We start from the raw sequence: 13979 nt of genomic DNA on the forward strand, positions 1-13979 counted from the left end.
TTGCCATCAGGTGGAGGGAGGTGAGCCTGCCCCTCTCCTCAGCCCTGCTGAGGCCTCATCTCGAGTACTGCATCCAGTTCTGGGCTCCCCAGTCCAAGAGAGACATGGAGCTACTGGAGAGAGTCCAGCACAGGGCTGCGATGATGATCTGAGGGCTGGAGCACCTGCCCTGTGAGGAACGGCTGTGAGAGCTGGGCCTGTTCAGCCTGGGGAAGAGAAGCCTGAGGGGGGGGGGGGGGGGAAATCTTATCAATGTGTATATGTACCTGAAGAGAGGATGTCAAGGGAATGGGGACAAACTCTTTTCAGTTGTCCCGTGTGACAGGACAAGAGGCAATGGGCAGAAATTGAAGCACAGGAAGTTCTGCTTGAAGGTGAGGGGTGATTTCTTCCCTGTGAGAGTGATGGAGCACTGGACCAGGTTGCCCAGAGAGGTTGTGGAGTCTCCTTCTGTGGAGATCTTCAAGGCCTGCCTGGATACAACCCTGTCTGACATGCTCTAGGTGACCCTGCTGAGCAGGGAGGTTGGCCTAGATGATGTCTGGAGGTCCCTTCCAACCTTACTGAGTCTATGATTCTCCTAGCAAAGGGTGGCACAACTCCTGTGGGTCTGCAGCCCTTGCAGAGAAGAGGAAGGGCTTTATGGAACACCATATACTATTGACTTTGGCACGAGGGCCTGTGGGATCAGTTACTGATGTTTAACACAGGGTATTAAGTGAGTTGCTTTATTAGAGCTGTTGGAATTGGAAGGTTATCTTGGAGCACTCCTTTTGTTAAGAAATCAGTATTTTTATATGAAACTGCCTGAAGCCTCTTGTCTTTTAAGCAGAATCTTTTTAAAGGACATTGAAAGGAAAGTCCAAACAATGTACTTGATAATTTCTAGGAACGTCTCCTTTGCTTTCATTAGGCTTCTGTGTTGTGATTAATGAAGTTGGTTGCCATACTAATCCAGGCAACTGTTAAGAGAGGGCACCTCAGTTGTTCAAAGCTTGTGTTTTTAAGCTAATTGAGTTTGGAACTAACTGCTACCTTTCTTGGCTTTAGCAGCTTGAGAAATTCTGTTCTAAGCAGTGATCTCTTATAGTTTTCTTTGTATGGGTTAATTAACTGCTTAAAGCTATGGGGCATCATCTCATCCTAGCATCACCTAATTGCATCTGAAGTTTGGATCAATAATGTTTCCTGTGAACTTAGAAAGGTAGTGGAATGCTGCAGAGCTTGATTAATCTGTTATACCCTTTAGTGTCTCTAGCTTCACATGATAGAAAAGTGAGTGTTCATGGAAAGAGTAACTGTGCAATGATACTAGTGACTTCAGAAAATGTACTTTGTATGAAGGCATATTGGGTTTTCTTCTTCACACTCCCAGTGTCTAGTATTAAATTTGTTTGTTTTAAACTGTTTAAACTTAAAACTGTTCAACTTTGAAAGTTTTACAATAGCTCTCATGAAGATTTAATTTTCAATGTGGTGTTTTATTTCATAACTTTAAAGCAAAACAACAAAAACCTCAGATTTTTGAAAATGTGCAGTAGAACTAGATTTCAACAGTGACAGCTACATTTATGTTTTAGCCCTCTTTACTCCAGTCCCTTTTGAAATATTCAGTTTAGTATGGTAAATGTTTTTCATATTTAAGCTGTATGTGCAAGAAGATGAACTGATCCAAGGCTTTGAAGCTCTAACTTGGAGAAAAGCTCTGAGGAATTTAAAGGATTGTTTCCTGGAACAATTGGAAATAATAAAGATCATGTCATAAACAGTTTTGGTAACAATTGTCTTGAGGTTAGATTTCTATTGCTATCAAATACGTAACCCACAGCATGAAAGAGATCATCACTCTATCTGAATTTATTTGTATCAACTCATGTAAAATCCGTTCTTTCTTTTGCCCCATAAGCTTCATGTCATCTGTTGAAAGATTTGTGATTTTCTTCTTTAGCTTGTAATTCCCCCTTCTCCCTCCCAGCTTAGTTTTTCTGCTTTTCATATTGCAGGAAACTTTAGCTAACTAAATGTGACTTGAGTAAATGAGAGTATTTGATACTTTTGGTGCTATTTTGGATGAATCATTTCTTTTCTGAGAAAATATTATTAGGTAACTTCAATCCAAAATTGCATGTTATTCTATTAGTAAAATAAATGCCTGAGCTACAGCTTCAGTAAGGCTTGCCTCAATCTTGCAAAATTTAAGACCATGAACTGTGTAATATGACACACATTATTACATTCTTGCAGGCAGGCAATACTGCCTCTCCTTAACAAAAACAAAAAAACAAAAAAAAAAAAAAAAAAGGAGAGAGGCTGTGTAATTGAATGATCATACTTTAAAGCAAAATTGTGTATGCAATTATGATAGTGTGAATTGTTGTTTTCATATGTTCTTGACATAAACTTCTTCAATTTAGTTTTGTTTTCTGGCTGATCTCCTATGAACAGCCAAAAGAGAGAGACTTTTGCCTTCTGAATTTAATATTTGTAGCACCCTGTTGTTTTTGTGTTATTTTGGGGCTTTTTTAGCTGCCTTATGGGAAATGTCTAGCTCTGGTTGTAGAGCCATCTGAGAGCCTGAATAATAATGACTTGCCTTTTTATTTTAAGGCGCAAGGACATTAAAATAGATTTTAAATGTACACGTCGCATTTTCCAGCATTTAAGATCTATTGTCAAGCAATGGAATACTTTCAGATTTTTGAACTAGTTTTATTTGTTTTTCTTTTTCCTTATGAAAAGATTGTGTAGTTCGTATGACCTTCCTTTCCTGCAATTTTCAAACCCTCCTAAAGAACCTCTCTCCTTGCAAAGCACATTTCCTCATGCTGCAGAGGCTACCTGATGTTAGGTGGTGCCAGATCTGAAGCTGGCTGACCTCTGTATTTATAAATGTCAGGGGTATTTCACCCTTGCCTTTCAGACTTCATCTGCCTTTTTTAACCCTTGTTTAGGAGCTCACTTCAAGCAACACCCTTTAAGGGAACTTCTTGTGCAGCCTGAGCTATACTATTCTGTAGCAGTCATCAGAATTCATTGTTTTTTACAGCTGTGTATTGACTGAATTCTTGATGGGTCTGTGTTTTTTGGCAAGCCTGACCTTGGTTGCAGTGTATGGGAGCTGTGAATTCTGTCTCATCCAAACTGGATGTAGGCAGATGGAAGTGAGTTTTTGATGACCAAATGAATTTACAGAACCTTCAAAATATATATGTTTTAAGGTACTGTACTTATTTATGCACTTCTTTCAAAACAGCTTCCTATGGGTGAATCACTTCCTGTTAGTACATGTTGTAAAAGGACAGACATCAATATTCTTATGTCATTATTTTTCTTTCTTCCAAAGTGTGTGCAGGGTACTACAGCTGGTATTACTGTGACTATTTCTTGTTAGTGTAGATAACTTTAATTTGCCTTATTTTGTCCCATGCTTCTCTAGCTTACCATGAATTGAAGGTGTAGAATAACTATCAAGAACAAATAGGAATGCATACATGTGTTCTTTTACACTTGCATGATTGCCAAAGCCATGAACATCCAAGTTTATGAAACTACTGAAAGAATGATTGATAAAACGAGAGTGCAATTTCAATAATCAACGTTGTCTTGGTTCTTATATCCAACTTGCTACATAACATTGCATATGATTGCTTTGTAAGCATTGCTTATGGGGGGGGGGAAAGTAATATTATCAGTCCACTCATATATCCTGACACTATAATAAGAGTGTGAGGGAGTCTGTAGAATTGTAGCATTTCTTATGAGCTGGGTCTTAAGGTAAATACTGGAATTAAGTCTGTCAGAGATGTGCCTAATCACTGCCTCAGCTGAACTGTAAATGGTAATGTATTGGGTAAATGTATTCTCTCCATATCAAAACAGCAAAAGCTTATATTCTTTTTTCATAAATGAAGTGACTCTATGAAATTGAGTGGATTTCAGGTTGGAGGGGAGGAACTGTTTCCTTGTGTTGTATTTGGTGAAACTTTTTCCATGTCAAGTGTGCGTTCATTTTAATCATGGGCTTTAAATAATAAAAGTGGAATGACAAAACTTTTAATGTTTTTTAGAGACTTGTGTGGAGTCCTTTTTTTCTTATATATATATAAAGAAGCACTTCTGTGCAGATCAGGACTACCCTTGAGATGTCCCTTGAATATTTTCCCCAGCTTCTTACTGTGATTTCATGGTCCTTTACCTTTTTCTAGGTAGCTGTTGGCATTGTTGTCAGATAGGATGCTGGACTAGCTATGCCTTTGATCTAACCTGGTATGGGCTCTCTTAGATAACTGCAGAGCAGTTGATCCCCACTGAGGTATGCCCAGTACATTGTGATATGTACAGACACAACTAGGTAACTGTAGAGAGCTTTCGGTGTAAAAGAACTTTACAACTGTTGGTGAAATGGTGTAGCTGCCAGGGGAAAATGAGAGCAAAAAGAGGAAATATCTCTGGCTCTTCTGTGTGAACCATAATCACAGAATGGTTGAGGTTGGAAGGGACCTCTGGAGATCATCTAGTGCAACCCCCCTGCTTAAGCAGTGTCACTTAGAGCATGTTGCACAGTATCACATCCAGGCAAGGTTTGAATACCTCCAGAGAAGGAGACTCCACAATCTCTCTGGTCACCCTGTTCCAGTGCTCTGTCACCCTCACAAGAAAGTAGTTTTTCCTCATATTCAGGTGGAGCTTCCTCCACTCAGGTGGAGTTTCAGTTTATGCCCATTGCCTCATGTTCTGTCTCTGGGCACCACTGAAAAGAGTCTGGCCCCATCCTCTTGACGCCCTCTCCCATTAAGGTATTTGTAGACATTGATAAGGTCCCTTCCCAGTCTTCTCTTCTCCAGGCAGAACAGGCCCAGCTCTCACAGCCTTTCTGCATAGGGGAGATGCTCCAGTATACTCTAATCATCTTCATTCATCCTCGTAGCCCTACGCTAGACTCTCTCCAGCTCCCTGTCTCTCTTGTACGGGGGAGCCCAGAATTGAACACACTACTCGATGCGGTCTTGCCAAAGCTGAGGAGAGGGCCAGGATCACCTCCCTCCACCTGATGGCAACACTCTTCCTGATGCAACCCATTGACCTTCTTGGCCACAAGGGTACATTGCTGGCTCATTGTCAACTTGTTGTCCACCAGGACCCCCAGATCCTTCTCTGCACAGCTGCTTTCCAGCCTGTGCTGGTGCATGGGATTATTCTTCCATAGGTGCAAGACTTGCCTTTGATGAACTTCATGAGGTTCCTCTCTGTGCAATTCTCCAGACTGTCTGGGTCCCTCTGAATGGCAGCACTGTCTTCCAGTGGATCAGCCACTCCTCCCAGGTTTGTATCATCTGCAAATTTGCTGAGAAGGCACTTTGTCCCTTTGTCCAGATCATTGATGAATAAGTTGAACAAGACTGGACCCCTGGGGGATACCACTTGCTACAGGCCTTCAACTAGTCTCAGCACCACTGAGCACAACCCTCTGAGCTCTGCCTTTCAGACAGTTCTCAATCCACCTCACTGTCTGCTCATCTAGCCCACACTTCCTGAGCTTGCCTATGAGGAGGTTATGGGAGACAGGGCCAAAAGCCTTGCTGAAGTCAAAGGTACACAACATCCACTGCTCTCCCCTCATCTACCCAGCTAGTCATCCCATCGCAGAAGGCTTTCAGGTTTATTAAGCATGATGTCCCCCTTGGTGAATCCATGCTGACTATTCCTAATCACCTTCTTTTCTTCCAAATACTTGGAGATGGCACCTTGGATGAGCTGTTCCATCATTTTTTCCAGGGATGGAGGTGAGGCTGGCTGGCCTGTAGTTGCCTGGGTCCTCCTCCTTGCCCTTTTCGAAGACTAGAGAGACATTGTCTTTCTTCCAGTCCTCAGGCACCTCTCCAGTTCTTCATGACGTTTCAAAGACTATGGAGAGCAGCCTAGCAATAACACCTGCCAGCTCCCTCATCACTTACAGGTGCATCCAATCAGGGCTTATGGATTTGTGGGTGTTAAGTTTGCCTAAGAGATCTCTAACCCTATCCTCCTTGATCAAAGGAAAATCTTCCTTTCTCTGGACTTTCTCATCTCCAGGTTCTGGGACTCCTGAGGGCTGCCCTTAGCAGTTATTACTGAAGGCATTCAGTAACTCTGCCTTCTCTGTATCCTTTGTTACCCAGGTCCCCACCTCATTCAACAGTGGGCCCACATTTTCCCTTGTCTTCCTTTTGCTACTGGTGTATTTGAAGAAGCCCTTTGTGTTGTCCTTGATGTCCCTTGCCAGATTTGATTCCAGATGGGCCTTAGCCTTCCCGATCACATCCCTGCATACTCTGACAATGTTCCTGTATTCCTCCCAAGTGGCCCATCTCTTTTTCCACATTCTATATGCTTTTTCTCTTCTGATTGAGTTTTGTCAGGAGCAACGTATGCATCCATGCAGGTCTCCTGCCCCCTTTGCTGGGCTCCTTAATCATAGGGGGATACACTAATCCTGAGCTTGGAGGAAGTGAGATACTTGAATATTAATCAGCTCTCTTGGACCCCTCCCGCCTTCCTTCTAGGGCCCACAGGAATTCCTTCAAGCAGGTCCCTGAAGAGGCCAGCGTTTGCTCTCCTGAAGTCCAGGGTGGTGTTCCTCCTTATTGGCTTGCTTCCTCCACACAGGATCCTGAACTCCGTCATTCATGGTCCCTGCAGCCAAGGCTGCCCGCAACCTTCACATTTCCGACCAGTCCAATTGTACAAGGTTTAGCAGCACACCTCTCCTTCTTGGCTCTTCTGCCACCTGTGTCAAATGCTCTGCAGGAACTTCCTGGACTGTTTGTGCCAAGCTGTGTTGTCATTGCAATAGATACCAGGGTGGCTGAAGTCCCACATGAGAACCAGGGCCTGTGATCTTGAGGCTACTTCCAGCTGCCTGTAGAAGGCCTCATTGACTTCCTGTTCCTGATCAGGTGGCCTGTAGTAGACATCCACAACAGTTTCACCCATGTTAGCCTGCCCTTTAATCCTTACCCATAAGCTCTCAACTAGCTCTTCTTCCACCCCTAGGAAGAGCTTGATGCATTCCAGTTGTTCTTTATGTGAAAGAAGTCCACCATCTTACATTCCTGGCCTGTCTTTCCTAGAAAGCATGTAGCCATGCAGGACAGTGTTCCAGTCATGTGAGCTATCCCACCATGTCTTTGTAATTGCAATGAGATCATGGCCCTGCGACTGCACACAGATCTCTAATTCTTCCTGCTTATTCCCCACGCTGTGTGCATTGGTGTACAGGCATTTCAGAGAGGCAGCTGAGCAGGCAGGCTTCCCAGGAGGGGTGCAAGAGGATCCTCCATAGCCATGTCCCATATGCACTTCCCTGGCTGCGTGCACCTGCTGGCAGCACCCTGACTGGCTGACTACCCTGTCTCTATAACTCTCCCCTTCCCCCATCTTTCCTAGTTTAAAGCCCTCCTTACCAGGCTGGCCAACGTTTTGGCAGAGATATGGATGCCCTGCTTAGTGAGGTGGATCCCATCTCTCCCCAGCAACTGTTGATCTTCAGGCAGGGTCCCATGGTTGTAGAAACCAAAACCCTGTCACCAACAGCAGTGGTGTAACGAGTTGTTAACTTAGAAAATCTGTCTACTTTTCCTCTCATCCTTTCCCCCCTCACTGGCAGGTTGAGGAGAACATGACCGGGGCTCCCAGACCCTTGACCACCATCCCCAGAGCTCCGAAATCCTGTTTGATGGTTTCCAAATTGCCCTTGGTATCATTAGTGCCCACATGAAAGAGCAGCAGAGGGTAATAGTCCAATGTGTGGACAAACCTTGGTAGTCTTTCCGTAACATCTTGTATTTGAGCCCCTGGCAGGCAACAGACCTTTCTAGACAAGAGGTGAGTTTGGCCGGTAGGTGCCTCCATCCCCTGCAGCTGGGAGTCACCCACAGCAATCACTCCTCATTTCTTGCAGGTGTTCCTGCAAGGCACAGGGTCTGTTGGCCTAGTTGCTTCCCTTGAAGTCATGCCGAGCTGCTCCTCAGCCTGGAGGGTACTAAGTCTGTTCCTCAAAGGCTGTTTACATAGTTCTAGGCATCAAATAACCTGATTTATGTAGTATTCTGGTTTTAAATGTTTCCTTTGGGTAGCTTAGCAGGTGTATATTCTGTTGGTTTTGGGGAAAATCATAAAGCAATTGCTGTCTTTATGTTCCTTAAGACCAATAAATTTTTATGTTTTAGTGACATGAATACTGCTGTAGGGGTAGAGGTTTTATTCCTTTTTCTTCAGAAAGATGATGGCTCTGAAGAATAAATTCAGTGACTTCTGTAGAGAATTCTCATTGCTTGTATCCTGTATTGTGTGTTAAAACTTCTGAAAGAACACAGTTATAGAATTGCAGAAGTTTGTTTTAATTCTCTGGTTTTACTGATAAATTCTTGAGACCCACCTAAATACAATTAAAAATTTGACCGTTAGAGTAATGATATAGGTAAGATAGAATACCAGTTTCTGAAAGATGCTGTTATCAATACACGTCACTGAATGCATCTTTCGTAGTTCATTTCGTAAATTTTAAATGTTTTTTAAATGTTTTCAGGACATACACTAATAATGAACTGAGTCCCACAACATAAAGTTTTGAGAAGACAATTAGGGAATATTGGTGATGGGTCATAGAATCACAGATCAATAAGGTTGGAAGGGACCTCCGGACATCATCTAGGCCAACCTCCCCGCTCAGCAGGGTCACCTAGAGCATGGTAGACAGGGTTGCATCCAGGCGGCCTTGAACATCTCCAGAGAAGGAGACTCCACAACCTCTCTGGGCAACCTGGTCCAGTGCCCTGTCACTCTCACAGGGAAGAAATTCCCCCTCATGTTCAGGTGGAACTTCCTGTGCTTCAATTTCTGCCCATTGCCTCTTGTCCTGTCACATGGGACAACTGAAAAGAGTTTTTCCCTGTCCCCTTCACACCCTCCCTTCAGGTACTTGTACACATTGATAAGATCCCCCCTCAGTCTGCTCTTCCCCAGGCTGAAGAGGCCCAGCTCTCACAGCCGTTCCTCACAGGGCAGGTGCTCCAGCCCTCTCATCATCTTTGTAGCCCTGCGCTGGACTCTCTCCAGTAGCTCCATGTCTCTCTTGGACTGGGGAGCCCAGAACTGGACACAGTAGTTGAGATGAGGCCTCCCCAGGGCTGAGTGGAGGGGCAGGATCACCTCCCTCCACCTGCTGGCAACACTCTGCCTAATGCACCCCAGGAGACCATTGGCCTTCCTGGGCTGAAGGGCACATTGCTGGCTCATGATCAACTTGTCATCCACCAGCACTCCCAGGTCCTTCTCTGCAGAGCTGCTCTCCAGCAGGTCAGCCCCCAGCTTGTACTGGTGCTTGGGGTTATTTTTCCCTAGGTGCAGGACCCTGCACTTGCCCTTGTTGAACCTCAGGAGGTTCCTCTCCGCCCAGCTCTCCAGCCTGTCCAGGTCTCTCTGAATGGCAGCACAGCCCTCAGGTGTGTCAGCCACAAAATCCTCCCAGCTTGGGATCATCAGCAAACTTGCTGAGGAGACACTCTGTCCCCTCATCCAGGTCACTGATGAAAAAGTTAATCCCATAGCAACAATAGCTTAGCATCCATGTTTGAACGTAAAGAGCAATTTTGGACAGCAGTGAAAATGACTATTAAAGTTATATAATGGTGTAGATGATATTTTCCTCTAACCTGTGGAAGGGGTAGCACTTTTAAACTTTCTTTTTAATCTGTTCATGTCCTATATATATACTAAGCTGTGAAGGTGTCAAAAATGGCTGGGATTTTCTGACCAGGAGAAATACCCATTTTTGTTTGGCAGTTTGTGGTAAACATGGTCTTTGACTGTTTTGTACCCACCTTGCTAAAGATTAATGTGACCTGAAAGGACAAACTTTCTTTATGGTTTTATGATGTAGGCTTTATTTTACTGTGCTTGTTTGCAGAGCTTTCCTGTGGGTGGGGAGGAAAGAAATACTGCTTTGAAGTTACGTTTTTTTGTCTGTCTTCCAACAGTAGAGATTGAGAATTAACCTGTGCTACCTGCCTTTGAAAACCTGTTCTACAGTCATTGTGTTCTTCCGTAACAGGTTTCGTGTTGTTGGAAAGTGTGTTAACGACTAGGTGAACTCATGAGGATATCAACAGCTGCAAGAGCTCTTGAATCTTTTATAAATAAGGATAAAGATAAGGAAGAGAAAGTACCATACAAATAACAGTTACAGTGTAGGCTAGTTTGTGTAGACTGGGATTTTGTAGGATGGAAGGAACTTGTTGCATTGTAGCACTAAAAATTGTTTGAGTCAGTAAGCTGCTGTAATGATTTAAAGAACTGAATGGAGACCTTTAATCTTCTTTTGCAGAACCCCAAAACAAAAGAACAGATTGAAAGCTTGCTACAGAATGGAAAGCATAAAGAGTTACGAGATCGCCTCTGCTGCAGGTTGACCTTTGGGACTGCTGGGCTTCGCTCTGCAATGGGAGCAGGCTTTTGCTACATTAATGATCTTACAGTGATCCAGTCAACACAGGTAAGTTCTATAGCACCATATGAGAGAACTGAATGATTTCACAGCAACCGTTTGGATCGTATGATGCGCCACTGAAATACAAGCTTGGCAGGTGAAACGCAGCAGCCATTCATTCAGTATCAGGTGATAGTATGAAATGTTTTAGGACTGGAACAAAATAGAGTGGCTTGAGCAGGTTTAACTGGACATTCTGGTAGGCAGAATGTAATCACTTCCACTGGAATTTGGCCAGTAGTCAAAGCCTATTTTACTGCTGTGAAGTTGGAAATCGTTAGCTGTCATAAGAACCTTTAGTATTTGGCAACAAACAAACAAACAAACCAAAGACCATCTTCCAACTAAATAAACCCCTTCTTTCATTTTTAGCCCATGTTGTGAACAACTATGCAAAAAAAACTACCCTAGGTAGCTGTAGCAGGTTTTAACAGGAAAATGAACAGGAAGTTCATGTTGATGAAGATGAAAATGTAGATTGACTGTGAAGATCATCGATATTGTAAATTGGTTTGCTTGTGGGTTAGATTTCCAGTAATAGTAGTTGCTAAAACTGGACTAGATAGTTGTAGAAAAGTACTGTTGTTAGGTGTACTGGCATTATTGTAGCTCTGTCTGTAGCTCTCAACTTTTTTTAGTAGAAATGTAAGAAAGCAATTGAAGAGATGAACTGAAAATCTCAAACAACAAACCTTGTTTTCATGTTACACAAATCACTGCATTGAGAGATTGAGTCATGTTTTATTTATGATTTAACACTGCACATTTGGATTAGAATTCTTTGTTAAAAAAACAGTGTAGAATCATAGAATCATAGAATCAATAAGGTTGGAAGGGACCTCCGGACATCATCTAGGCCAACCTCCCCGCTCAGCAGGGTCACTTACAGCATGGTAGACAGGGTTGCATCCAGGCAGGCCTTGAAGATCTCCAGAGAAGGAGACTCCACAACCTCTCTGGGCAACCTGGTCCAGTGATCCATCACTCTCACAGGGAAGAAATTCCCCCTCATGTTCAGGTGGAACTTCCTGTGCTTCAATTTCTGCCCATTGCCTCTTGTCCTGTCACATGGGACAACTGAAAAGAGTTTTTCCCTGTCCCCTTCACACCCTCCCTTCAGGTACTTATTGATAAGATCCCTCTCTTCCCCAGGCTTCTCTTCCCCAGGCTGAACAGGCCCAACTCTCGCAACCTTTCCTCATAGGGCAGATGCTTCAGTCCCTTCACCATCTTTGTAGCCCTACGCTGGACTCTCTCCAGTAGCTCCATGTCTCTCTTGGACTGGGGAGCCCAGAACTGGACACAGTAGTTGAGATGAGGCCTCCCCAGGGCTGAGTAGAGGGGCAGGCTCACCTCCCTCCACCTGCTGGCAACACTTTTCCTAATGCACCCCAGGAGACCATTGGCCTTCCTGGGCTGAAGGACACATTGCTGGCTCATGGTCAATCTGTGTTTCTAGTTCTTCAGAGTTTGTACCAGAATGTTTTGGATTGGACTTCTTGACTTGTGTATACATAGGGAAATTTTGGACCTTTAACTTAGATGCTTAGCTCTTGAGTCTGCCATTTTGATAGCTATGTATTGGGTCTGGGGAATGTGACATTGTTGCAGTATTGAGTAGGAAGTAAGCGTAGCACATTCGTATATTTAATTTTAGTTATATTCTGCTGTACCTGAATTTATTAGTCTTATAACTTGTTCAGAGCAATAACAGCTGATTCGTCAGGTAACCCAGGCAGGTTTTTTTTATTTTAGGAAAAAATTGGAAAGAGTCTTATGAAGTGGCTTTGCATGTGGGGTGAAGTTTTGACCATGGAGGCTGTAGCCGTACCTTCCTGCTCTTTTGCTAGAGATCAGGGTCCAAAGTGATGGTGGTAGTGCTAGGAATACATGGAGAGGGGCACAGAAGCTAGTACATGGAAATAAGCTGGATAGATGCTGCCGTGAGGTAATGATTGATGTCAGTGCTGTGGTAGGGAAGACTGGTGGCAGAGACACCCTCTTTTGAAACATCCTTTGCTTGAACCAGTTTTTAGTTTGCTTTGTCTTGCTGTTTAAATTAGTTAGCAACCAGAAGTACGACTTCCTGGACTCATTTCTTCAAATGTTTTATACCCTCCTGTGTCCTATCTGTTGATTTTGGTCTGGCATGGTAGAAGAGGGATGGAAAATGACCTGACTTTTGCCTATTGCCATCTGCTTATCTCTCAAGCAATGTGGGTTAGTTGTAGGTATGTTGATTATCCAAGGAAATCAACTTTTTGATTATATAAGGCTTAATCACCTTTGCTGCTCTTCACAGCACTATTTTGTTCAGGATAGATTTATATGTTCTTTCTCAATGAACTTGGTCTCCTGTTGTCAGCTTTCTTTCCTACCTTTTCGATTAAAAACCTTGGAAGAAAGAGTTAATGGTGAACTGGTGAATGATCAAACGAGCTCCATGCTCCTTTTCTGTCTTGTAGTCTCATAATGACTTTTTTCTTATATTTGCTTAGTTTATTTTACCAGTGGCTTTTTCAGTTGATGGGTTCCTTTACCACATTTATTCCCTAAATAAGTAGATTAAATATTTAATCTTTGCAAGTAAACTTTATAATGGATGAATTCAGAGTACGTTTCAAAATGATTTGATGTTGTCCAGGTTTTAGGCATATTAAAGAAGAGCCTGAGATTTAACACTAATTTATAGTAGTTGGATTTTTAATATGCAAAATATGACTTTCTTCCACGCAAGTGAAAGAAGGGGGATGGAAAGAAAAAGAAGAGTTAAATACTTCTTTTTAAAATAAATAGCATGGATGTTCCATAGTTCCTTTCCTTATGAACATGCGAAATACAAATGGGTTTGGATTGTGAATGTTAACCATACTTCAGGACTTTATATGCCCCCACCTTTATACAGAAAATTCAGTGAACTGTGATGTATTTTTAACTGTTTAATATACTTGGAATATCAATAAAAATTGCAAGTTTTTGTTACGATAAAACTATTAAATATTTATCTGCTTTGTCAACACTTTTTCTTATGAATGGAACTTCAGCAATGAGATAAAATGTTCTATTATGTGATTTATGAACGTTTATTAAAATCTCTCATCATAGTACTGTGTACTTAAACATTTTAAAATAATCCTCACTTAACTAGCTAATACTCTCATGTAAATCCTTAAATAGATATAAATGAAATACTTTGAGCCTATAGAAAACAAAGTAAAGTGATATGCTTAAAATTTGGAACAGCTAGGACTCTGCTAAAGTTGTTTGACATACTAGTAATGCCTAAATTGTACAAGTGGAATCCAAACTTTCCTTGGTAAAATGAAATTCCAATAGCTGTTGTTTGTACAGGCTTTTAAAGGAAGAGAAGTAGCATATTAAAGCTCATTAGCTGGCTTTAAAAAATGAACTTGCATTTTACCATTCTATTTTTCTTTTCAGTTTAGTCCCAAGT

At 42.5% G+C, this 13979-nt stretch overlaps 1 protein-coding gene across 2 annotated transcripts in view; it reads left to right on the forward strand.

The window, feature by feature from the left end:
- The window catches only part of PGM2L1 (phosphoglucomutase 2 like 1), a 54029-nt gene that overhangs the window by 13681 nt on the left and 26369 nt on the right, over positions 1–13979 (forward strand). For both annotated transcript variants that reach the window (XR_009957344.1, XM_062567487.1), the window contains exon 2: positions 10364–10531. Coding sequence is in view for 1 of the 2 variants with exons in the window: in XM_062567487.1 (XP_062423471.1) it covers positions 10364–10531 (168 nt within the window). In the remaining variant the exon portion in view is untranslated. The remainder of the gene's footprint in view (positions 1–10363; positions 10532–13979) is intronic.

The sequence above is a fragment of the Rhea pennata genome, chromosome 1 (genome assembly GCF_028389875.1).
Source record: "Rhea pennata isolate bPtePen1 chromosome 1, bPtePen1.pri, whole genome shotgun sequence".
Classification (NCBI taxonomy): Eukaryota; Metazoa; Chordata; class Aves; order Rheiformes; family Rheidae; genus Rhea; species Rhea pennata.